The sequence below is a fragment of the Aethalodelphis obliquidens genome, unplaced genomic scaffold (genome assembly GCF_003676395.1).
Source record: "Aethalodelphis obliquidens isolate GAN/ISIS:26980383/991018 unplaced genomic scaffold, ASM367639v1 scaffold16, whole genome shotgun sequence".
Taxonomy (NCBI): Eukaryota; Metazoa; Chordata; class Mammalia; order Artiodactyla; family Delphinidae; genus Aethalodelphis; species Aethalodelphis obliquidens.
The window spans coordinates 15,665,129-15,691,946 of NW_020837960.1; the positions used below are offsets into that span (position 1 = coordinate 15,665,129).

The 26,818-nt window shown below is 40.7% G+C and overlaps 2 protein-coding genes across 7 annotated transcripts in view; one reads left to right on the forward strand and one right to left on the reverse strand.

The window, feature by feature from the left end:
* The window catches only part of RB1 (RB transcriptional corepressor 1), a 135,354-nt gene extending 134,438 nt beyond the window's left edge, over positions 1 to 916 (forward strand). Inside the window, exon 28 of the mRNA XM_027116285.1 lies at positions 151 to 916. The gene's annotated coding sequence lies outside the window, so the exon portion shown is untranslated. The remainder of the gene's footprint in view (positions 1 to 150) is intronic.
* A 1,785-nt stretch (positions 917 to 2,701) lies between these two features.
* The window catches only part of RCBTB2 (RCC1 and BTB domain containing protein 2), a 37,257-nt gene continuing 13,140 nt past the window's right edge, over positions 2,702 to 26,818 (reverse strand). For 4 of the 6 annotated variants that reach the window (XM_027116293.1, XM_027116290.1, XM_027116292.1 and 1 more), the window contains 11 exons: positions 23,316 to 23,471; positions 22,940 to 23,090; positions 20,544 to 20,710; positions 19,606 to 19,764; positions 19,381 to 19,488; positions 18,174 to 18,316; positions 13,653 to 13,843; positions 13,011 to 13,137; positions 11,924 to 12,063; positions 7,518 to 7,648; positions 2,702 to 3,962 (listed from right to left, as the gene is read on the reverse strand). In XM_027116293.1, coding sequence (XP_026972094.1) covers positions 3,822 to 3,962; positions 7,518 to 7,648; positions 11,924 to 12,063; positions 13,011 to 13,137; positions 13,653 to 13,843; positions 18,174 to 18,316; positions 19,381 to 19,488; positions 19,606 to 19,764; positions 20,544 to 20,710; positions 22,940 to 23,090; positions 23,316 to 23,471 — 1,614 coding nt within the window. In that variant the 3' untranslated portion in view covers positions 2,702 to 3,821. The remainder of the gene's footprint in view (positions 3,963 to 7,517; positions 7,649 to 11,923; positions 12,064 to 13,010; positions 13,138 to 13,652; positions 13,844 to 18,173; positions 18,317 to 19,380; positions 19,489 to 19,605; positions 19,765 to 20,543; positions 20,711 to 22,939; positions 23,091 to 23,315; positions 23,472 to 26,818) is intronic. The other 2 variants (XM_027116295.1, XM_027116294.1) reach the window with 1 other exon arrangement.

Sequence of the window (26,818 nt, forward strand, 5' to 3'; positions counted from 1 at the left end):
TTATTATATATTATATATATGTTATTATCACGTACATATATTATATAATATATGTACCATATGATCATACTAAACTCCAAAAAAATGAAGAAACCCGTCTGGTACCAAGGGATAATCTTGAGTTGAAGTAATATGATTTCTCAAAAACAGGTGGACAGTAAACGTCCCTCCTTCTGGAACAGCAGCATGTTTGTCCCTGAAGGAAGAAAGGCAAATAAGGAAGTTCCAGCAGGAAAAGCAGCAGGTATACCTCAGTACTGGGACTGTATTTACGTTGGATGCAGATCTTCCATGAAATGCAGTCTCTTAGGTCAGGGAAAAATCAAGCAGCCTTTATAACATTAGAAATTTTTAGTCTGGATGATAGAAAACTGATCACTTCTGGAGATTAATTTAGTATTCCAGTAATTAAAGGTCCTTATAATGAAAGGGACAAGTTCAAATTCAGTATTTACTTTATTCATTACAGTTTTCTGGTACAAATGGTGGGCGGCGGGGAGTATCAGTTCTATGACCGTCCGGATGATTTCCTAGAAGCTTGCCCGTAGAAGCATATTTTTGTTCCTCATTTTTGGGCCAGACAGCGTACGTGGCATTGGCAAGGATTTATTCGGTAGAATTTTCCTTTGGACTAAATAAATGTTTTACAGGACAACCTGAAACCTTGCCTCTAGACATAGCAAATTTCCACAAGTATGGGGTCTTAAATAGAAATATAGTAACACTGTATAATGTCTGAAAGGAATTAAAACAACTCTTTTAATAAGCTGGAATAGTCATCTATTCTTAGAAATACTTTTTTGTGTCCATTATCTTGGAACTATACTTACAGTCTAGTATTGACGTATGATGACAATTTACTGTGAAAGTTAAATTTATTCCACAGACCAATATCAGTTACTTTCTAAACAAAATGTTATGATTTTAACTGAATTTAGTGAGAGAAAGTCATTATGGTTTATGTTTTTATGCTTTGGCAAAGACTGAATTACAAATGACAGCACGGTATGGTTTTTCCTCTCTCTTTACAGTTCTCCCAACCTGTTTGTTGTGGTAATAGCACAGGGAGGACTCATAAGATAGATAAGACTATGTAGTTTGTAATTGCCTCTTTTTCATCATCACTGGTCAAGAATTCTGTGTCTAACACTCACCAGGTTATGGTCTAGAATGACTGGCAGTTTCTTCAGGTCTCAGATGAAAACATTTAACCCTTTTTAAAAAGCACTGAATGGTATCTTCACAAACCACTCTCAGCAGATGAGGATGCTACTTTATTCCTGTAAAACCTAAACCTCTCTCTGTGTAAGTTTGGGTGAAATTATATTGGAAGCACTAAAACATTGAATTTCTTGTGTGAGCAGAGAGGAAACAAAACTTAAGGATGGAAAATGTAAGATGAACTTAACGGATCCACTGACTTCTGATGTAGTGTCATTATGAAAATGGACCTTCCCTCCCACATATCCCTGACTAAACTTAGGGTTTCTGAGCTCTACAAACACTCATCTGTTAGAAAGAAATGAAGGAAATAAAGTGATATTATCCTTCATATAGGAGCACTGATGGCCAGCCTATCCTCAAAGACCAGAGAGAAAGCATGTTTTTTCAGAGAGATGTAACCACGGGACTCATCTGTCATCTCCAACTGGTCTAAAATCAGCCCTTCCTTATTGTTTGGCATCCCAGGTCTTAAGAGCTAAACCAACGATTCTCATCCTTGGCTAAACATCAGAATTACTTGGGGAGCTTCGTAAACATACTTAGAATCCTTGAATCTATATTTTGTAAAAGTTTCATAGATTATTCTGTTGTGCCCAGAGATAAGCAGCACGGAGATACAGAGCAGTGCAGCCTACACATAACAAGCTTAGAGGAAATCTAGATAAAGCTCCACCCACCCCTTCTTACTAACGTGTACTCTGGCAGAGCAGTGACCCGCTGGGGAGTCTCGTGGAGGGTAATCCATTTTACATCCCTAAATAAACTTACCTGTTCCCTTTGGGTGGTCCAGTATTTCCATGAAATGAGTTCATAAAAGAAAAAGGCATTGAATTCAGAAGACCCTGTCAGAAAAGGGCAAGAAAGAGGAAGAGGAGGTTTGGGAAGACTCTGTAAAATATAAAGGCTTTTTGGTCAGTGACAGTGAGCATAGTGGGCTGAGGAGAACGAGTCGGAAATGAAGCCTGTGGACGTCTGACTGTGAGAACTGATGGCGACTGGTAATACCCAGGCCTCAATGTTTCTTTGCTGGAGAGAACAGCTAACCTACTAAAACTACAGACAAATGGTGTAAGGCTGTAACATCTTACGGAAAAAAACCAGAACGAACTTTTTGGCCAACCCAATAAAATAACAAATACTACACAGTTCCAAAAATGGGATTCTGATTTAGAACTGGAGGCATCGAGACTCCTCTGCCTCTACCAGACAAGGTCTGCAAAAACAGATAAACAAAAAGAAACTAAGGATTCAAAAGTGACCTCACCAATAAAGAACATGGGCAATCATACGAACAGTTGATTAGAATTAGTTGTTTAGAAGCCATTTGCGTTTTAGGGTAGGCTTCGCTATGATGCCTTATCTGAGTAACTGCTTTAAAAAATAAGCTTATATCAAATGGATTTGTGTACATCGAAGAGACATAAGGTTGACAGAATCTTGCTGCTTCTGAAGAATGAAAACACACACACATTTGTTCTATTATCTGCAAATAAGCACTTTATTATCAAACGGTTCAGCATCAGAACAAGGTTTCCAAAAGAGGTTTGTTTCCCTACATAGTATCATATTGTGAAAGTACATGTTAGGAGACTCTACATCCTACATCCTGTTCCATTTTCTCATTTGTAGTTGGGTAACTTGATCTAAACGGTATAAATTCATCTCTTTCTTACTAGTGCTGTCCATGAAATGTAAGCGTAGTTCCTTTTCGGCTAGTACTTTATAATTACACTGTGCCAAGTTAAAAGACCTGTTTTATAGTGACATAAAAGTCAACTACAAGAAAAACAAAATCATTTCTACTTACAGAGGCAAATCTCTCTTAACACAGAAGTAAAGGACATTGTGCAATTATGTAAGGCAAATGAGCCCAGAAACAACATTCACTCAAAGATAGTACACTTCTTATTCGATAACCCCGTGTGAGAAATTAATGACTCAGAGTAAAGACAGAATTAAAATTAGCCCTTGGGTCTTTGACAATTTAATTGCTAAGGCCTTTTGTGAATTCCAATTAACGCTCTAAATTAGCCACTATTTCTTAGAACGATGTACAGAAGAATATGAGCCTCAGACGTTTTAAATTTGTTTTGTGAAAGTTATTCCTTCATCCAGTATCCCACAAATAAAGCTGTTCTCGGGGCATAATTAAGATTTGTATAAGCTGAGTGCCTTACTCTATGCAAGACACTGTGCTGAATGCTGCAGGTGTGGTAGTGACAGCATTCCTTGTCAAGCTATCTATGTGGTATCAGCCTGTTGAATATGGAAATCTGGCCAGAATAGCATATACTTAGACCCATGTACCTACCAAAAGTCTCCAACTTAAGTGACTCGAAAGAGGAAACGGTAAGTATAGTAAGACATTTCAACTTTATTCCCTTGAGCTTAGTCCCATCTGATCAGAGAGCATTTAATGCCTTTTCTCTAGATTGTGGATTTCAAAAGGTGGGGAAGACTGACCACCATCCTTCTTTTGACAGAACATTAAGTATTCAGCCAAATGTAGCTCATCATAAATACTATTAAAGAGAAATTATTCTCTGGCTTTTGCAGGGAAAATGGAAATGCTAAAAATTCTTTCCTGCAGGTGAGGATTAATTTTTAAAGGCTCCAACTCTGCTTGCTTTGCTGATAAAGTTCTTCAAGAGATCATGGTCCATTTCTGCAAAGCCTGACGTCTGTGTTACTACAGTCAAATGGTTTATGCAAAACCTGAAGCAGAATTCTTCTAAATCCTAGGAATGACAACAGAAATTTAACAAATAAAACGAACAAATTTGTTTTAACAAGTTCACATATCCCAATGCAATGCAACGTAGCACAAAAACTCCTAAAACACATAGGCAAGGAAAAAGGATTTGATGGCCAGCAGAAGGCAATGGGACAGCAATGCCTAAAGAACAGCTGTAAAACTATATAGCTAATATGAATCTATGCTTGCAAAAATTTAATTAACAGAGTAAAGCATTCAAGTGCCTCCACACTAACCAATGCAGAAAATGAGACTTTTTTTTCCCAGATAGGCGCCTAGATGTTTTGTTCATTCCACTTTCAATATTTATGCAGAGTACGACATTCCTCTTGTTTGTCTGTTTAATAAATATTTATTTATTGCATGAATGCACTGAGTAAATTGTTTAAAAGATTTTCTTTATGTTGAGCCCAACACTCCTCTTTTATATTCTTCTAGGGGCTTAAGTAGTTTTACCTGTAAGGAGTTTGTGAGAAAAGCTTAAGCCATAAAACAGTCATCTTGGGAAATGCTTCTCTGCAGTCATTAACGGGCCACTGCTCTTTCTCCTTTACAAGAAGATAAAGGCTGGGATGATTAGATTTCATCAGATCACACATAGCTTCAATAATCTGAAGTGGGAAAATGCTTTGAAGAAATCACGACTTTCTGCTAAGAGAAACTCCACAGAGTGGTGATTTCTGGCTTACTGTAATGTACACCAGGCCAAAAAACAGTACTGTAGGGATTCTCTTGATTAGATCTTCAAACCTGAGATCAGAAATAAGGTGGCTGGACACTTTTTTGGTCTGAGAGAAATGAGAGCTGAAGTCAGGCCAGCCTGCGGAGACTCTGATATGCCTCAGACCCGGGGCTCTGCTGCCCTCCTGACGCAGCTCCTGCCATGCTCCTTAACGTCTTTGCTCGAGTCTCCTTCTAAGTGAGACCTTCCTTCCGTCCCAGACCACGACTGAAAACTTCAGCTTTAATCTCAGCCTGCCCCCCACTGCCCCACTGCCCTTCTCTAACTTACTTTTTTATATCACTTATCACCACCTAACAGACCATGTATTGTATTCGTCATCTATTGCCCTCACCAGAAAGTTCCAGGAGGGCAGAGATTTTGGTCTGTTTTGTTCACTTCATGTACCCTTAGTGTCTAGAACCACGCCAGGCACTTAATGGGCACTCAGGGAATATTTGTTGAATCAATGAATAAACATTGCTGATTTTAAAATATGGGGGCAATAGAGAATTGTAGTAAAATGTGTGGTTTTGAAATCTGTCCAATACTGGATTGCATTCCAGCTTTACAATTATTAGCTTACTAAGAATTTACTTAATCTCTCTGAGATTCAGCTTCCTCATTTGTAAACTGGAACAAATAATAATAATACATATATTCTTAACAAGGTTCTTTTGAGAACTAAACGAGATATGAACTGTGCTTCAAATAATCCCTGGTGTGTATTAATTACGTATTAAGTGTAGTCAAGCATGAGGGATAATTTGCTGAAAAGGTCCATTTCTTGCTTATTAGAGTCAGCAAGTAACAATACTAGTCAACTCAAATATACTGTTCTTTATTTATAAAAACTTTTATATTAAGTATACATTGAGTCTATTTTACTTGTGGTCTATTACACTAATTTAGGGTACCACACACAGACAGCCTGTAGTAAAATACAGTGCCTCTACAGGCAAAGTTGGACATTCATTAAACAAATATTTAATGAGCACATACTATGTGTCAGGCACTATCCTAGGCACTAGGGATATGGTTGTGAGCAAAACAAAGTCCTTGCCATTTGCTCAGGGAGCCTGCTTTCTAGAAAACAGGGCTGAATGGTAACCATACAAATAATTCACATAAACAGGGAATATGAAAAAGTCTTGGACATTAATTCTAGTTCAGATGGAAACACTATATGCCCACAATCTCATCATCTGAGGCAGCCCACCAGAGTCCAGTATTATCAGCATGACATAAACAAACTCGTGAAAAAGCACAGTTATTGTCTGGCCATGAAGCCTTCTGCCTATTGTAAGTGCGCAAAGTATTATTACCTTGATGAAAGACAAACATTCACTATGCTTGTAAATGTCAATGCTTCAAGGTGGGTAAGATTTTTTTAAATGTTAAGTGAAAAAAATCTAGTATTTAGAAATATATATTAGGTTGGCCAAAAGGTTCGTTCTGGTTTTTCCATAGGATGTTACAGAAAAACCCAAACAAACTTTTTGGCCAACGCAATACATAACCTAGGAAAAAATCAGAAGGAGCTGTATGAAAATGTTAGTGTCCTCTGGTTGAGGAGTCATTTCCTTCCTCATACTTTTTGTATTTTACAAATTTTCTTTAATAAGCACACTATTACTTATATAAGCAGAAAAGAAGTTATAACCTTTTTTCTGCCCACGACTAAAATGTCCCTGTTTTCTGACCAAAGGAAAGGATATCCTTAAGGAAATCGACTCCAAAAAGTATGGCCTGTTTCCTAAAGATTTAACTCTAAGACAAGTTTTCTTTCCTTTCTTTATTATCAAAACAATACATGGTCACTGTAGAAACTTCAGGAAAAACAAGCAAAGGTAAGGAAATAAAAATCATCCACAATCCCACCATTCAAAGATAACCACTGACTGTATTTTTCAGTCTTTTTTCCTATGTAGATAATAAATTTTGGTCTTTTTAAATTCAGCTATTTATACTTAAAAAAATTTTTTTTACTATTTTTATTTAAAAAATAAAAATAAATATACTTATTAAAAAAATAGGAGCACAGTTCTTCAGTCAATGATATATGTTGAATAGTATTAACATTTTTTAGTTTAAACAATCCTTTCCTGTTCACACTGACTTTTTCCAATTTTTAAAAATTATAAACAACACTGCAGGAAACATCTTTGAAGATAAAACTTTGTCTGAATCCATGGTTACTTCCTTAAGATAAGTTTCTATAACTGAATTCCTTAAAGAATTACATTTTTAAAGCTTTTAACACATATTTTACCAAACAGACCCCCAGACTGATTATACGAATTTGCATTCTCCTCAGCAGTTTAGAACACCCATTATCCTGAGCCTATACTATTTCTAAAAATAGACTCCCTGGTTTGACACTTGAAAAATTATACCTTATTTTCATTTATATTTTGCATTTGTTCATAAATCCATTTGGTCCATTTTCTTCCATCAAACTGCTCATGTTTTCTTTTTGTTTTTTTTTAAGAATTATGTATTAACTATGGTGAACTTGCTTCGTGATATTACAAATATTTTCCCCAGAGTATCACTCACTTTGGTTTTTTCTGTTTATTTTTTTGTGTATAAACATTTTTGTTTTTTCGAGATCAGATCAATCCTTTCTTTTATGGTTTCTGCCCTTGAGGTCCACCCTAACTTTATATAAACATTCCCTTATATTTTTTCTGGTACTTTATTTGTATACCTCAGATCTTTAATTTACTTAGACTTTCTTTTAGTTTAAGGCATGAAGTAGACAGCTAACCATTTCTTCCAGAAGGTGAGCTCCTTGAAAAAGGATGCTCTTCTTACCTGAGCGTCATATTTCACGGCGGCCGAGAGCAGCGCGATGGCATTCTCCTCACAGATTCCTTGCTTGATAGTTTGTTGGCAGAGTTTTTTCAAACGATTTTCTCTATAAAATGTAGCCAAATCTAGCAATCCTGGTGGAAAGAGATGTTTCTTAGGGGAGTGATCTCAAGCACCCTGATTTAAACTCACTCAGTCAGAGATGATTTTGAATATAATCCTCAGTGAAGGGCTGTGGAAACAGAGACTTGGGCTTACTCTGAGCATGTGGCTCTACCCGAGAACGCAGCTGCACTGAGCGAGTGCAATACACAAACAAGCAGCTATGGAAAACAGGAGCAAGTGAAAATGGCCCTAGTCTTTTCCTTAGAAATGCTCTAGTTAGCCCTCCCCCTGAATTATCAACATCTTCTCCAGCAGCATTCACACGTGCTGTAATAGTGCCCATCTTCTTCAAAAAGAAAAGAAATGCCTTTCAGGCCTCCTGCGACCCTGCCCCATTTCTCTGTTCCTCTCCTGAGCGAGCCTCCTGGGGAGAGAGGTCTCTGTTTTCTGCCTCTGTTCTCTCACCTCCTATCCTCACCTTAAGCAGAAGCCCAACCCCTCTGCTCCCTGACACCACACCTGTGATTGTCACTAATGGCTCCCATGGTGCCAAATCCAAGGGGCTCTCCTCTGATTTCATCTTACTCAACATTTACACAGAATTTGATGGGGTTAAGGATGCTCCCCTTCTTGAAATGCCTTCCTTCATTAGTTACTCTTCAGTCTCCTGGCTGGACCATTTTTCCTGACTTCCACATATCTGAATGCCCCAGAGTTCAATATTCAGACTCTTATTTCACTATTTCCCTAAATGATCTCCAGCCCCTCAGTTTTAATACCATCTGTAAAAACTGATGATTCCTGTTATATTATCTGTCATCTGCTTTCCAATAACTCAACATAGAGTGATTTAGATGGTTAAGTTAATTTTAGTCTACCCCAAGGGATACTATGAAGCACTCCAATCAAGAATGGTTGGCCAAGGGCTTCCCTGGTGGCGCAGTGGTTGAGAGTCCACCTGCCGATGCAGGGGACACGGGTTCGTGCCCTGGTCTGGGAAGATCCCACATGCCACGGAGCGGCTGGGCCCGTGAGCCATGGCTGCTGAGCCTACACGTCCGGAGCGTGTGCTCCCCAACGGGAGAGGCCACAACAGTGAGAGGCCTGCGTACCGCAAAAAAAAAAAAAAAAAAAAGAATGGTTGGTCAGTTTGCATTTGAAAGGCCCTTGTCAGGGGCTTCAGTTATGGCTACCTAAATCTTCATTAGAGGACGTGTTAATTAGCATAAAGAATGCTACAAACACTTCGTCACTGGTGAAATGAGTGGCACTCAGGTTATGTGGCTTGGATAGAGATACTGTGAGGGTGCTTTTGGCCCCTGTGTGATTGGGGCTCAAGCACCATGGGCTCAGCAGCCCTACTGCACCCTTGGAGTGGTACATTCGCTGGGTCTAATTCAGTCCTGGTTGCCACCTGATCCAAAGGCTAGCTGAATCCTGATTCTAGAATATTGTCACGTTTACTTCACGTAAAGGTTACTTTACAATAACCTTTCACGGAAGGTACTTCATAGAGGGCCCAAAGGACAGAGAGCCAGGATTTCATCAACCTTACAACATTAACTGTTTTTATATCTGCTAATAAGTTTTGTACATGTGGTAGAATTTGGTAGAAATTTCTACTAAGTTTGGTAGAAACTTGCTTTCACTATAACATGACAAATATTATCAAAATTATAGAAGAAAGGCCTACGGCCCTCTGAAATCTTTTGAAATCTTGAGAGTCGTGAATGGCCCGATTGTTTCTGGTCAGTTCTCAACAACTCCCAAATTCACATCAACAGCCCCACACACTCCGAGCCATCAGACTCCCATATGCGTGTACTCACAGGTACTGCCCTGAGCCTCCACTCCAGGGGGCCCAGCTCTGCACCCGTTCTAGGCACCCCCCTCTCCACAGGCTGGCCAAGGAGCCAAGTGCCCACTCCTAGACCACACTTTGTGCTCCTGGGACCCTGGGGTTCCCTGAATAATCAGCCCTGAAGCCACATATGTCGGTATTTCCTCCCCTGCAGACCACGTGCAGGCCCCCAGCGCCCAGGGGTGGCCGGGGGGGTGGACTGGAGCACGGACATGCAGGCTGGGTGCCCACACACCCCTGGGATGCAGGATGTAACCGGTGGTGGGTAAAGAAAGAGGGCAGGTCCTGAGCTGGAGGCCAGAGGCCTGTCCTTCCTGTGCCACTGTGTCCCAGCACAGAACTCCACGAGTCCTACAACTCTAAATTCCAGCTGAAACTCCTACCTGGCCTTTCAGTTCTTGATAAGGTATATTTTTCAAGGTATGAGGATTGAACATATTTTATCTGAAGCTTTTTAGCTTGACATATAACTTTAAATTTTTAGACAAATGGTGCACAGGCCTCCATTTAGACTCTTACCCAGGGCCCTGCAAATGTTAGGGGCGGGCCCATAAAAAAAAAAACCTGCCACGCAGACATCTGAAAAGCAGCTCAAACTCCTTTGATTTTTCAAACTCAAGAGCAAAACCTGGTGCTCTCCACACTCAAGCCAAATACCTCAGAGCAATCATCCTTCTCTCTTTTGCCCTCAAAACCCACATCCCATCCACCAACAAATCCTGTCAGCTCCCTATTTAAGATATATTCAGAATCGGATCTCTTTCAACACCTCCACTGCTAGACCACCCTAACCCAGGGCACCACCATCTTAAACCTCAACCATTACAGTTACTGATCTTTTAAAAACAAATCCTCTCACCCCTGGAGTATAAGCTGCTGGTGCCTCTCCCTTCATATGTGCAGAAACCCATTCTCCCTTTCTTCCAAAATCGTAGACTACGTGGCTGAGCCATGACCATCTAGAAATAACCACCTCCCCCAACTTCCTGTGCAGCTGAGTTAAGGCCTTGGTTATCTCTGGTCCATGGTTTAAAAGAAGTGGGACTTCCTTAACCAACACTGGGATTTGCCCTTTGTCCCTTGTCACTGTCCCTTCCTCCATCCTGCTGCCTGTAATGCACATGTGGTCTTGGACATGAGTGCAGGGGCCACATGTAAGGATGCCTTGCACTGTATCCCTGTGTGACAGAGAGAGAGAAACTGTCTTGTTTAAGCCACTTCCTTTTTTCATTTTACTGCTAAAGCAAATCCTAAATAACGCAACCCTCGTGCTCAAAACCTTCCAAGGCTGTCCATCACGCCGAGAATAAAACTCGAGCCCTTCACGGTGGCCTCCAAGGTTGTACCTGGTCTTGCCCAGATCCAGCTGCCTGGCCTCAATTCCTCCGACTGCCGGTCTCATTCTCTCCCTCCAAACCACTCGGGCCTTCCCCCTCCCCACTCTTCCTCCTCCCCTCCCCCTCCCCCCTCCTCCATGTGCTACCTGTGTTCTTGTCTCAGACCCTTGCACCTGCTGTCTCCCTTGTTTAGAACACTCTTCACCTGGGCGTTTGCATGCTTCCCCCAGCTCTCTGCTCAGCACATGTCCTCACAGAGGCCTTCCCTGACCTCCCAACTGACTGCTTTTATTTCTTTGTTTAGGGCTGGCCTCCCTCCTCCCAGCAGCAGCTCCACAGGAGCAGGGCGTCGGTCTGTCTCATTCATAGATGCAGAGGGGAGCACAGCACATAGTGGGCCCCGGGCGCTCAGGTAGTGTGGGAGAAAGGAAGGAAAACTATAAAACTTAAGAAATCAGACTTTTGTTTACCTGAGGAAAATTAAATGCTGATCTGGTAAAAAGTGTTATTGGATTTATACGTGTAAAATGAATATTTAATTGAAAGATTTGAGAGCTGAACTCTTTCTTCAGTTCCTTACAGAAGTAACTCCTTAATTCTTCTGTCCCATGGGCCAACAACATAGCTGACAGCTGTAAACTGAAATTTAGTATGTTTTCACCTTGTGCCCGCTGGACGCCCTGTGCTGCTTTCCTGCCGTCAGTAACCCTGAGGTGCAGTGATGCACCAGATCACAGTGGGCCGTCCCGAAGGGACAGTCACAGTTACGGAGACCAGCAGGGCTGTCTGTTACATGCATTTTATCATTTTTATAATGTAAATATCTTGAAGGCAGCAGCTGTGTGGGAGCTAAAAAGTCGTGTACAGTATCTAGTAATTCAGGAAGAATGGCACCTGTCCCACAGTGCTGATGGTTTCATAATTCATCCATATCTCATTTTATCCATCAAGTCAACCTTTGTGTGAAGTGGGAACAAGGGAAAAGCATTTGGGTTCAACACACAAAAGGAGAACTGCTTCTGTGATTACCCTCACAGCCACTTCCTTTTAGGCTCTACACGAAGCACCTTTCTGCCAATCTCTTGGTCAAGTCTGGTGGCAATTACCTACAGCCTCCTCGGGGGACAGGCTGATGCTGTCTGTGTACAGGTACTCCAGGAAGGCTCGGTAAACAGGATATGAAAATTCACTCATTTCTACAATATCATCCTCACTGTCTTCCAACGAAGAGCGAAAGTGCTCACACCTGAAGGAAGAAAGAAGCATATCAGGTCCTGGCTTCTGCGCAAGAGCCCGTGGCGGTTAAAGAGGAAACAACTAACACGGAGAAAGGAAAAACACAGCACCACGCAACTTCGTGTCCTTGCCTGGGCCCCTCGCTTCCCCTGCCGGCCGGAAGTCCGCAGTCGTTTATTCGACGAGGCTACAAATGCTAACCTGCTGCGGGGCGGCTGCCTCTGTGGCCACGAACTCCCAGGGGCCCTCCCACACCACGTCCGCGGAGCAGCACTTATAGAAATCAGGTAGGTTTATTTTCATAAACTCTGAGTAATTTTGTTTCTTCTCCTCCTGTTATGAGTTGAATTGTATCCCCAAAATTCATAGGCTGGAGTCCTAACCGCACTATAACAGTATTTGGAGAAAGGACCTTTACAGAGGTAATTGAGTTAAAAGGAGGTCATTAGGGTGGACCCTAATCCAATCTGACTGGTATCCTTACAAAAGGGGGGATTTGGACACAGGGAGAATGCCATGTGAAGACTGGAGTTACGTTGCCACAAGCCAAGGGCCGCCAAAGACTACCAGCAAACCACCAGAAGCTGGGACAGAGGCATGCAACAGATTCTTCTTCAGAGCTCTCAGAAAGAACTCATTCTATGAACAACCCTGATCTTGAATTTCTAGCCTCCAGAACCACGTATACATATAGCTGATTCACTTTGTTGTACAGCAGAAACTAACACACCATTGTAAAGCAATTATACTCCAATAAAGATATATATTAAAAAAAAGAAAACAGAGAATACAGAAGAAATGCCACGTATAATGTGTTTACCCCACTGCACGGCACGCTCATAAGAGCAAAAAGAGCCTTACCTTTTTTCAGAATCACAGACGTGCCTAACATAGTTCCTTGGAACTAGAAAACAACAAACATATTTATTTCAATTCTTGGAATAAATGATTCCTTACCTAATTTTGAGAAGGACTTTATGTGCATAAATGTACTTTCCATCCACCAGAAATCTCAGGTCTGCGGTGCTGGGATTGTCAAATTCTCTCTTCAGGGACTCAGCCACGGTGAGGTGGCCGTCAGGTTCTGGGGGGCGGGGGGCGACACCAGCACTTTCTAAGGAGGATGCAGGCCCAGCACGGCTCTGCTGACACGAAAACACCAGTTCCCCAAATAACTGCCCCACTGAGCTATGCGCTGTTTTCCTAAATACAGATTCCCGCTGCTGCAATCATTAAGGATAAGAACCTCAGACACATCTGCTTATAAATCTGGCAAAACAACTACAGTCCCAAACCACCACACTAAATAAAATTTTTGAAAGTCTGAGTAAATATACCAGCTAAAAATAAAAGCTATAGTTTCCCAATCCCATCAGAAAGCAATCCAAAGGACTTTTAATTTAGTATGAGATACTGATTTCTAATACTTTTGAGAAAAATGAATCGATCCAATGAGTTCCCTTTCACAGGAGCTCATTAGAGGGAAATAAATTGCCTGATACTGCACTGAACAAAGTCCTCACTATCAAAAAATGAAAACACCAGAAGTTCTCGTTCTAGCTTTCAGGCCACCACCCCGATGGACAGCAATCAGCTCACCCACGGACAGGAGGCGCCAGGTGACGGCGGGCGTGGCGAAGCAGGCGAACACGTCGTCGGTGGAGGAGAAGTGGGTGAGGTGAGGCAGGGTCACCGACTGGCCCCGGCACTGGCCCCACATGTACACGTGCCCTCCCTGCGTCTTGGCTGCAGACGTGTGGGTAGAGTGGCAGGCCGCAATCTCTGTAATTCTAGGTCCACAAACACACACCAAGTAAACACGGTAAACAGGAGAAGAAACAAGGTGACTTTTTCTTCCCTTAGGTCTAACTGAGTAAAAACAAAAACAAGACTTAAGACACCTAAGCGTCTCAACTGTCAGGCACCCAACAGTTATTTATATGTAAGCTATGCCTCAGTGGCACTTATGGAAGGTCTGCTTGTTACCACTTCTAGCCAGTAGGCCCAGAAAAATATGTACCATCCTGTTCTGAAATTCAAGTATTAATACAATCCAAGAGAGCAGAGACCAAAAACAAAGATGAAAAAAAAAAGTGATTTAATTGTTTTCTTAAAACGTTACTTACTAAAGCAGATCAGAAAGATTTGGGCCATCTCAACCCAGGGTCAATAAATATTTTCATCAAAACTTTACCAATTTTAGGGTTAAATGAAACCTGCTGTGGGTCACCCCAACTCACACTGCAAACAGTAAGTGCAGTGGTTCTGACTCACCGGACTATATCATCCGGAACCCAAGAGAGCAGTTTTCTGGGATCAACCACATGTTAGACCCTATTTCAGTAAGTTCACGATTGATAGGCAGGTAGTTCTCAGAACACTTCCTAGTGGAAACCACTGTTTTGTTGAGTTGAAAATAATTATTTTCTCTCAGACTAAGCCACCATACAGAATTAAAGAAAATAAACTATTTCCCCAAGTGAAGTACCATCTTGATTCTGTCTCGGGCAATGGTACCAGCATCCTCACTGACTTAGGCTCAGAACTTCAGGGTCATCTTTTACTTCTCCCTCCTCATGTATCTCTTTCTTCAGAACATCCGCTTGACGAATAACAGCAATTCTTTCTTTGTAGCGCCTCCCATTTGCCACACCCTCATCAAGCACCCATACCCGGACCAACACAACTCTTCGGTCTCCCTGCCTCCGACCTAAATCGCACAATGCTGGCAGGTTAATGATCCTCTTGAAACACCATTCTCATCACTACATTCAAACCTTCGTTGACTTCCCATAAGACAAAAATCCAGACACATGACCTTAAGGCATTCCCTAATTTGCCTTCCATCTATGTCCAGCGTTCTCTCAAATCACCTTTGCCCACACACTCTCTGTTCCAATCAACAGATGTACTCACTGCCCCTCAATGTCATCATGCACAAAGTCCTTGGTCAGGAATGTTCTTTCACACTTTGGGAGACCACTTACAATGACAGCCTCTCTTTTCCCTGATAACGTTCCATGAAAAATGTAACTGATTGGAACACAATTGTGTCCTTCTATGCTAAACTACTCAACATCAGGAAATCAAAATAACTTCATTCCCACATTCACTTCTGAAATGTTCACCATTAGCCTCCGGGAGAGGGGAACAGCCTTTGCCATTCATTAGAGGAGGTGGGACACTGCTTCCACAGCACAGGGGTTAAGGACGCAGAAAAGCTGGGAAAGCTGGCCCTCCCTGAGATTGGCCTTGGGGCATTTACCTGGAGCAGCCAGTGCCATGCGGGAAGTCAGGGGTGGGGCTGAGGCTTGGCTGACTGCAGCAGCTGCTAGAGCAACCGAGAATGGAGAAGGTTTAGAGGGAAGCTTCAGGTCTCAGCTTGGGACTCGACCATCAGCCAAGGCGCCCTGCCTTTGCCTGAGGTCATCTGTCCTTACATCTGATTCACACCAAGAAGCAAATATGGAAGTTCAGATTTTCCAGTCATACATGCAACAGACAATGACTATAAACTGAGCTAACCTTTACTGTCAGGATGTCTGGCATATTTCACACTTTATTTTGTAGCCATTCTTAATGGAAAAAATTACTATATGTTCATAATAAATAGGTTTGGTGTCACCTCAACGGAATGATCTGCAACAATGGCACAGCTTAATGTCTGAGAAGCACTAGACATGAAACAGCAGAGAGTGAGACAGAATGCAAAACAGAAAACGAGGAAAGAAAAAAGGTAATTTGTGAGGGAGGAGAATAATGGAGAAGAAATCATGATTATAAGAAGACCAGAGCACTGTTTCCCAATCCTGGTTCTGTACGAGGCCAACACATAATAATGACCTCAAGAAGTCACAAAATACACAAAAATTCAAGGCAAAGTTAGTTTTAGATCAATCTAACTTAAGCTGTGTTTTTAGGGAACTTTAAAGACATGCTGGTAAATCAAAGTACTGAAAATTCAGAAAGACTGGGAATGACTGGGTTAGAGAAGAGAATCATTTTAATTATTAAAATCACTTCTATGTGAACATAAACAGTGTTAGCATTCCTCACCATAAATAGACTTAATCAGGTTTTTCTTGGGTTGCTGTTTGAGCAAATAATTCCACGTAGACAAATTTCCCCTTTCTGCTTCTGTGAACACGTAACCAAGACCTGACGACCCACCCCGCCCCAAGTTCAATGCTGTTCGTTCTGATTAGCCAAGCCTCCCCGTGATGGGCCCCAAGAGTCAGGAGTTCCCGAGAGATAAGTCATAACATATCTGCAAAGTTTCAGTCACTGAAAAGGGCGGGTAGGTGCCGAACAAGTCCCAGCAAACCCATAGGTTCCTCCCTTGCAATATTTGTGCGATGGGGAGCCTGCAAGCTCAGCAACCACCACCTGAAATTCAAGCACGGAAAACTGAGAAAAGCGGGAGCATCTCATTCAAAACACGCACCCCTGACATCCGTAGCCAAAATCGTGTTTACGTGGACAAGACCAAGTGTGCAAGTATTTAGCTATTTCTACTTTTTTTTACATATATAATTCAAAGAAATGTTTTGAGTTATGAAGTTTTTGAAAAAGACAGAAAGCAATAGAACTCTCCAGTGCCACGTGCCCTGACACTCACATAACTTCCGGGCCCTGCTTCTCTGCCTCTTTTGCTCTTTCCCACTGAGCCGCCCTACAGTCTGTCTGTCCCAGCGTGACCACAGTCAGAAGACCTGGCACGCACTCTGGGGCTGTCAGGACCGGCGGCGCAAGGTGGGGCGCGTCGCTGGTGGGCAGACGGCAGCGGACTCTGTGAGTCCAGATAGAGGAGTTCAGTTTATTTTAAATGTGGCAGCACGAGAAAAATGGTAAAGCGCCATACAGACAGTCCGTTTTTATACCCATGTTACCTCTGATCCTTTAACACTTCTTCGCTATTTTGTCTAAACACCAAAAGTCCCCACCGACTGGATTTGCTAGCTGGAGGCATTTTTGTGATTATTCAAAGCCTCAAGACTGTCTCTTCTCTTTTTACTGAGCGGCTCTGAACCACCTTTAAGAGAAACGAAAGTAACATTGGCTGCCTGCATCTCCTGTGTGCCTGCCAGCTCGTGACCTTCATTACCTTTCCTCTTCCCCAATTCTTAAGGAGTCTAGGGTCTTACTGTAAGATATGGGGGGAAAAAAGGTTCTTTAACCAATTTAACATAGGTTAAATAAAAGCAGCCAGGTTCACAATACTCAAATGAAAATCAAGGGAGCTGAAAATGACCATTTGGTTCTTCATTTTCATTGCTAATATTCCAGTAGAAACATATAAAAGAACTGCTACAAATGCAAAATAATTTGTCCATATATTTACTTAAAATCAGATATAGCAAAAATTAATATGTAAAATAAAAATGAAAACAGCAATATTAACTTCCACAATGATTTCAACCCTGGCCTAATAGAACAGATAATAAAATGTTCTTGTTCTGTGCTCCTGTGTCAAGCAACGAAGAGTGAAAAGGCAGTGATATACCCATGTTTGAGAAATTTCAAGAGACCTTCAAAAATAGTAGGATAATCTGGGGGAAAACTCTGGATATGCTACTCACTTAATACAACCTTGCAAACAAGTGCACACAACTCAGTTTTAATTTTTTAACCATTTTGCTCTGCTTCACAGTGATAGCCTGGGAGTTGAAGTAATGAAACAGCCCTATTCTTTTCAACTGGCAAATTTTATAAGTAGCGGCCCCCATCTGAGATACTTTCATCTTCCTAAACCATAGAAGATAGACCTCCAACGTTATCAACTTCTTCTTAAGAATGTGAAATAGAAAACAATGAGAATGCGGGGGAAAAGGTCTTTTTTGAGCAAGAAGAATAATGTGGAAAAGCTGTTGGAGGTTTAGTCATTGTAGTTTGTGTAAAGTAGCTATTGGAGGTATAGATGAAATACGGGTATGTGAAAACAAAATATTTAACATCAATCAACTTGCCCCAAAATTCTAAAGCCAATTTTAAAAAGGAATGAATGGTCTTGTTCAAGAATATTCTAATACTAGCAGTCAATTGCCCATAATTCTATACAATGCCTAAGTTTAGTTTAATCACGAAAGAACACTGAACTTATTTTGAAAATGCACATATTACCTGTCCTTTTCCACAACAACAGGAGTAGGGTAGGACTGGTTACTTTTATTGCCAGTGCCCAACTGGCCATAAGAATTTGCGCCCCAAGCATACACTTGACCTTCATCTGTTAATACTAACGTGTGTGCATAGCCACAGGCAACCTGGAAAGAGAAAAACCAAATCCACTCAGGCCTGAAAACAGAAAGAAACATGTTTCACAAGATAGGTTAAGATTCAAAAAATGAAAAAAAAAAAAAGGGAAGAGGCAGTCTGCCAGAGAGGCAGGCATTAGGTTAACCAACATCCCTCCAGATCTAGCTTAGGCCCCGTGTGTGGTGAAAACTGCAGTGAGATCAACATGAGTCCTTCAGTGACAAAGAGTCCAGTTTATTCACCTTTAATACGGCATTCATTATGCTCACAGAGATCAAGGGGTGTGAAGTGAATAAGAAATAGACACTTCTATTTTTTAAGAATTATTTTCTCCTTTTATTATAAAAGTAAAAGATGTTCAATGTGAAAAAAATATAGGAAAGTATAATTATGAAAGTCATCTCAAGATCAGGATTTTTTTTCTATTTATATATAAATATAGAGATATGCACTGATAGCTTTTTAAAAAAGTGATCATATCTGTATAAGTAGTCCTATATCTTTCTTTTTACTTAACATTGCATATAGCATTATTTCCCTACCATTAAAAATCCTTTGTAAGCATCATCTCTGTTAATATAAATTTAGTCTTGATATTAATTTATTTAACCATTAACTTACTGTTTGGTTAGGTAAATTGTGCTGCTATTATTTGTTATCAATTTTTTTCTTTCTTTTTTTTTCTTTTTTTTTTTGCTATATCTTTACTACACCTTCTGCAAGTCACTTTCTCTTTGGTTCCTTAGGATAATGCCCTAAATTTAAGTAGAATTACAGACCAAAGGGTATGAATATTTTTAAGGCTCTTGATACATACTGCCAAAGTTTCCTTGGAAAAGATGATAAAAATTTACATCCCAACAGCTATGTATGAGAGTGCACTGGAAATATAAATTTTCTGATAAACATCTACAACTAAATTCAGGAAAAGAGCTTTAACCTTTACTTCAGTCAAGATAGCCAAGCAGCTTACTTTTTCATCCTGCTAAGACAACTGAGTTTTTAAGTACATTGGTATCCTTGCCCCTGTAGCCTTAAAAACAGGCAGCATGTGAAGCAACAGTGGACATACCCGCTGGACACGAATGCCTTGCAAAGCTGCTACCCTACAGGGGGTTGGCTGGTTGCCGCTGCTGCCGAGTCCCAGCTGCCCGTTTCCATTGTAACCCCAGACATAGACCTGAGAGAAGATGAGAGACTCAATGCCCACGAAAGATGAACAGAAGCATTCCATGTCAGTATGACACTGAGAAGGTAGACAGGCTTTTTTAAGCGACACAGAAAATAACTTTCTTACCTCCCCAGTGTTCACCACTGCCATCGAGCACATCTGTCCACAGGCTATGTTCACAACTACTTTATTCTGTAAGCAGCCAGTGACTCTTCGAGGGATCGGCTGATTAGCTGTTGATCCAGACCCTACCTGCCCGGAGTTATTATAACCCCAGGCAAATACCTATTTGAAAGAAGAGATCAATAAGTGAAACACACTAATATATAAAGTGTCTCAATTGGCACTTACGGTGCCTCATCTTTGCCCTCAAAGTGCTTGATAACCATAAATGCTCACAACACAGGCAGGGAAGTTTCCATAGAATGCATTCTTACAACATGTATTACTTTATTTTTTTTTTTAAGATTTTTTTGATGTGGACCATTTTTAAAGTCTTCATTGAATTTGTTACAATACTGCTTCTGTTTTATGTTTTGGTTTTTTGGCCACGAGGCACGTGGGATCTTAGCTCCCTGACCAGGGATCAAACCCGCACCCGCTGCATTGGAAGGCAAAGTCTTAACCACTGGACCGCCTAGGAAGTCCCAAAGCATATTACTTTATAAAATTTGGTTACTGGCATTACCTACACAAACAGCAATGATTATAATCAAATATCATATAATCCTTATAAAAATATCTACTTTGCTTCAGCCATATTTTCCAGCATTTGGGGATTTTTCTTTTTGCAAATAATCCCCTTGAGTATAGCAACATAGAAGTAACAATACATCCTTTTAAATTTTGCAGTTATAGAAATCCTTACTACATACAGGCACACTTCATAATATAAACACCATGACTATGAACTGCTAACAAGAGTAAGACTGAATTTGAGGTAGGTGGTTATTTTAATCAAATGATCATATTTCCAGGACTGCTACAGGAATCTATATAATGTACTGAAATTAAAATCTTATTGAAATCTTATGATCAGTGGGATTTATGCTGACTATTCTCACCTCTCCATCAGATGTTAGCACCAAAGAATGGTAAGACCCACAGGCCACTTCAATGACTTGTTTGTTTGACAAATTAGTAGAGATATGACAGGGCACTAGACCATGATTAGTTGTCCCATTGCCCAGCTGACTGTAACCATTGTGACCCCAGGTAAAGACTTCTCCTTCTGAAAATAAAAAGAAACATAACCAACTTTCAAAACATCTATTCTTATATGAAAATATATATATTACACACTTCCACAAATGGAAACTAAAACTTCATATGCAAAAGCTAATCAACTTCCCTATTCCACAAAACTCATTTTATAAAAGAATACATTTGGGAAGTTTAACTACATTCTACCTCAAAGCAACAAGATAAAATTTAAATGGATTCAGTTATAATAGCTAGAAGATAGGTTTTTAATAAACAACAGAGAAAAGGCTGCTAAAAGTAAGAGAAAAAAAAAACAGATTGAAATTAGACAGACTGTAAGGTCATTTAACTTCTCTGAACCTTAATTTCCTTATCTATAAAATGATCTCCAAGTTAACTTTTTGAATCTTTGTTATATTACTTATTGTGCAGTATAATACATATTCAGAAAAGTTCTTAAACTGTATATACACAGTTTTATAAATAATTGCAAAGTACACATCCATGTACTACCACTCAAGTCAAGAAATACAATCTTATGATCACCCCAAAAGCCCCTCCACATATACATCCTGGATAACAGGATTTAGTCTTTCTTGGTTTTGAACTTAACATAAATGGAATAATACAGTATATACGCCTTTCATCTGTATTTTTCTACCCTATTGTCTCTTTGTGCGACATTCCAGATAATTTCTTCTGATCTACCTTCCAGTTTATTAATTTTCTCTTGCTGTGTTCAAACTGCTGCAAAACTTGTCCACTGATTTTTTCATTTTGATAATTATATTGTTTATGTGGTTCTCTTTCAAGTCTTCTATGACCTCTTCAGGTATCTTCAAGCTCATTTTTTATTTTTTCAAACATAATAAGTACAGCCATCTTATAAGTGGTATCTGGTAATTCTAATATCTGATATTTAGTAGTTGTTTTTTGCTGTCTTTTTTGCAGGTTCTTATTCAGGGTGCCTTGTTTCCTTGTACCTGCTTATCTTTGACTATGTGCTACTAATTGCCATTGAAAAATGATTTTTCGATGGCATTATATTCCTTCAGGCCTAGAATGAAGGTACTTTCGTCTAGAAAGAATTTGCATTAACTTCTCTCATGTTCTTAAGGCACTTTAAAGGTACCTCTTTGATAAATCCAAGGCCTGAGATTTCTTGGACCATCCAATCTAAGGTGAATTGGAATACAAATCCATGGATACAACACCTCAGGGAGAGGTTTTCTTTCTTTTTTTCTCCTTGCTTTGCTCAGAGCCAAGGAATTCTTCTATTGAGTCCCTTCGAGATGAAAGAACTGACTCATCCTTGCCCTGAGAGTGTAGCCCTTTGTGGTCCCAGCCTAACATGTGAGGTCTTTGACTTGTGACCCCTTCACCTCATAAGTACATCAGACCACAACACTCTTTAAGTGCATAGGCAGATGGCTTTAAGGCAAAATTAGCTTCAAGGTCCCCTCTAACTTCTTAGTTCATACTTTCTCTTAAATATATTTGGTCTAATAATTCCTTTCTGCCTTATCAGTATTTTGATGCTTTTAGAAAATTAAAAAAGTATATTTTATATAGAATTTGTATTTGTTTTCAGTGCAGAAATGGTCTGAATAATCCAGCCTGCTACTACTGGCAACCAAAAATCCCTAAAACTTATTTTTAAAATGTGAAATAAATATACAAGAGTATTTATAAAATTTATTTTCCATTTAAAGAACACTAATAAAATGAATACCCAGCTTGAGGGAAACTCTAAGGTATGTTTTAATTATGTTGTCTTATAAGACTGAATGCATGAAATAGCCATGAGAATATTTAATTCTTTATACTATTAATACCAACTAGAGCCATCAGTCACTGTTTAAAGTCAGGATCACAGAACGCTAACAGTTAGAGGGGATCTTCGAATCTAGCTTTCATCGCTCTTCTCATAGATCAAGAATCTCAAGTTCAAAAAGTCCTGAGTGAGTTCAGCATTCTAATGCAAAATAATTACACATATCAACAAAAGGAGTTCACTGGGCTTATCGCATTGTCATTCTTACACCCAAAGTGCCAATAACTGCTAGATTCCGTCTGCTACATTATCTTACTTTGATATTGATACTGATATTTCATATTGTCCAAAGCACAGTCAAGTTCCCAGGGCAGAGGCAGAACGCCAATCAAAAAGTATGTTCTCAGTGTAAGGAGTGGTCCTAGTCTTGTTCCTCAACAAAGAAAGCTATGGCTAAAATTCCACCCTGTGTTCCTAGGTTACCTGCTGTTGCAAGGACAACATGTGGACCACTCCCATAGCTGAGGCAGGCAATTTTTTTGCCACTTAAAGAATCCAGTCTCCGAGGTTCAATGGTGCTCTGGACATCACCTAATCCCAAACAGCCACAGCAGTTTGTGCCAAGCACAAAAATCTGTGGGAAAAACCAGAGTTAGTTCAAGCAGTTCTATTTCTGACAAACCTGTACATTCAAACAGGCACAGTTCCCCTAGGGAAACTGCTTCATTATTTAATAAATAAGAATCTACTCTCCGTGCATTTTTTTTTACCTTAATTCCTTCCTTAACTCCTTAGTTCCCCCAAGATCTTCAATTCAGCAAATCCATTACTGAAAATGTAATTTTTTCTTCAACATTACCTCATCATTTACTGTAGTATATAAAACTTCATTGCCAGCACTGCCAAAGACACAGGCCTGACGAACTAACTGCAGTTCTTCCTCAGAACAAAGGGAGAAAATTGGCCACTTTCCCACATCCAACATCTTCAAGGATGACAGAGTAGCCTGTACTGGCTGAAAAAGAATTAAAAAAATAAGTAAATAAAATAAATCTATATATATATTGACTAATAATAAAAAATACATTTTCTTTGCCCCCTTCATTTCTGTAGAAGAGTTAGCATTGGTTTGAGGAGGAACAAACCCTATCTATATTGGGAACTGCCTTTACAAGCCTGATTGCTTCAGGACCCTCTCACTGCAACCAAGAGCCAGAGGTCCTGGATGGAATCAGATCTCACCTATTAATTTTCCTCAAGGACACAGGAATCACACAAGGCTGAACTCTGGGGAGGTGAATGTCTGGCAAGCACTTTCAGTGTCGGTTATATCTTAAATGTAGCTCTGGAAACTAAGCTGCTTATGAAAGCAGGAAAAAAGGGAGAAGACTGCTGTTTCATCTGCTGCCCAAGTCTTAGCAAAACAAGTTGGGAAAGAACAATGCCAAAGGTGACACCAAGGAAAAAGTCCAGAAGGTTTCAGTTCATGGGTCAGTTCTGACCATTCAGTTTGAGCAACTGGTGGGTTCCCTCATCCCCCCACTCAGGTTTGGGGATTGGTAGGACGAAAACACCCAGAAAGGACATGTATTCGTTTGCTACAACTGCTGAAACAAAGTACCACAAATTGAGTGGCTTAAACAACAGAACTTTATCTTCTCACAGTTCTGGAGGCTAGAAGTTCAGAGTCAAGGTATCAGCTGGTCTGGTTCCTCCTAAGGGTTGTAAGGGGAAGATCTGTCAGGTCTCTCCCCTCGGCTTGCAGACGGCCCAATTCTCCCTGTGTCTCTCACATCATCTTCCCCTACATGCGTCTGTCTCTGTGTCTCAATTTCCCCTTTTTTATAACGATACCAGTCATGCTGGATTAGGTCACCCTCATGACCTCATCTTAACTAGACAATCTGCATCTGCAGTGACCCCATTTCCAAAAAAGGTCACCTTCAAAAATAATGGGGTATCTCGGTCAATTTGCTAAACCAAAACACCATAGACTGGGTGGATTATAAACAAGAAAAATTCATTTTTTATAGTTCTGGAGGCTGGGAAGTCTGAGCTCAAGGCGCCAGCATGATCATGTTCTGATGAAGGTGCCCTTCCTGGTTCAGAGCCAGAGTCTTCTCACTGTGTCCTCTCACTGTGTCCTCTCGTGCTGGAAAGGGCTAGGGATCTCTCTGGAGCCCCTTTTATAAAGCACTAATCCCATTCATGAGGTTTCTCCCCTCAGGACTTAAACAATTCTTGAAGGCCCCACCTTCTAATACCAATACCATCACGTTTGGGGGTTAGGATTTCAACATATGAACTTGGGGGGGATACAATCAAACCCACAACAGGATGCATTAAGATCATGAGCATTTGCACTCCCATAAGAGCATTCAATGTGGACATGATAAAGCTGTTTTTATTTATTTATTTATGGCTGCATTGGGTCTCCGTTGCTGTGCACAGCGAGCGGGGGCTACTATTCGTTGCAGTGCATGGGCTTCTTATTGCATTGGCTTTTCTTGTTGCGGAGCATGGGCTCTAGGCGTGTGGGCTTCAGTAGTTGTGGCACACAGGCTCCGTAGTTGTAGCTCACGGGCTCTAGAGTGCAGGCTCATTAGTTGTGGCGCACGGGCTTAGTTGCTCTGCAGCATGTGGGATCTTCCCGGCCCAAGGATGGAACCTGTGTCCCCCTGCATTGGCAGGCAGATTGTTAACCACTGCATCACCAGGCAAGTCCCTGGTGTTTAAAACAGATAAAGCTGTTTTAAAGAGAGCTTTTACTTATTTGCTACACTGGAAACATTTTTACTTACATACTTTTCAACTTCCAAAAATTTTTAAGATTATAATAAGATGCATAAATAGCCAACATGCCTATCAAATGCCACGTCTAGCCATTTCTCTCAATAATCACCAAACTCTAGCTTAATTTAAAGGAGCAAAGGATTTTCTAAGCCCTATCTTTCCCACCAGATATTAAATCAGTCTTACCAGATATATGTCTAGTAGAGAGCAGATCAGACTAGCTACTTGTTTTAGAAAGGATATTTGTGCTTTTCACCTTAGGAGTCAGGGGAAAAAATTATTTATTTATCCAGTCATTCATTCATTCATTTATAGGACTTGGCTCACAAGATTATGGAGGCTCAGAAGTCCTATGTTTGCATTTATAAACTGGAGACCTAGGAAAGCTGGTGGAATAATTCAATCCGAATCCAAAGGCCCGAAAACCAGAGGAGACAATGATGTAAATCCCAGTCTGAGGGCAGAGGATGAAATGAGACGTCCCAGGTAAATCAGCGAAGCAGGAAAAAAGGGATGAATTCTTCCTTCCTCTGCCTTTTGTTCCAACCAGGTTCTCAACAGATTGGATGATGCCCACCCACACCAGGAAGAGCCCACCCATTTACTGAGTCCACCAGTTCCAGTGCTATTCTCATCTGGAAGCACCCTCACAGACACACCCAGAGACGATGTTTAACCTGGGCACTGGGGGCCCACTCAAGCTGACATGTAAAGTTAACTATGTGAAGACACACAGTGAAGATGGAGGCAGAGACTGGAGTGATGCAGCTATATGTGCCGGAACACCAAGGGTGCCGGGAGCCCCCAGAAGCTGCAGGCTTCTTCCCTCAAGCCTTCAGAGAGCGTGGCCCTGCGGACACCTTGATTTCAGACTTCTGGCCTCCAGAACTGTCAGAGAGTAGATTTCTGTTGTTTTAAACCACCTGGTTTGTGGTACTTCATCAGGGCAGAAACTAATACTAAGAAACTAACACAGAGGGGAAGCAGTTTGTCACTGCTAACAGCATCACCCTCCGTGAGTGGCATAGCCTGAACCAGGGGAAGCTCCCCTAATGCCAAATCGGGCCACTTCCCCCCATGACACCACCAAACTGTAAGACCCTGCCTGGAGAATGATGTCTTCTATTATCTTTTGGGCAGCACCTAAGGCCACTGTGGGGCTAATGACAGAATCTTGTTCTGTTACCTTTTAGTCTAAGCTTCTACTTTAAATTACCCACCTCCTTATATTATGAAGGAATCTTACTTTCTGTGAGGTGTTCATTTTAATATTTTTTTTCTGATTTAAGTCTATAATTTTCAGGAAGAACAACGTTTGGGATGTGGCGTCAAATATTTCATGTAGACGTGCTAACGTGCTGGTGAAAAGAGTTCTTAACGTAGTATTTCTAATCTTCACAAGTGCAGGACATACACATTGCTATCCTCATTTTACATATGAGGAACCTGAGGGCCAGAGAGACTGAGAAATATTCCAAGATCACCAGCTTCTCAGTGGGTAAGCCAGATTTCTTTCCACAAATCATCTGTTGCTAAGTAAAAAGTTCACATAAAAAGTGATAACTCCTG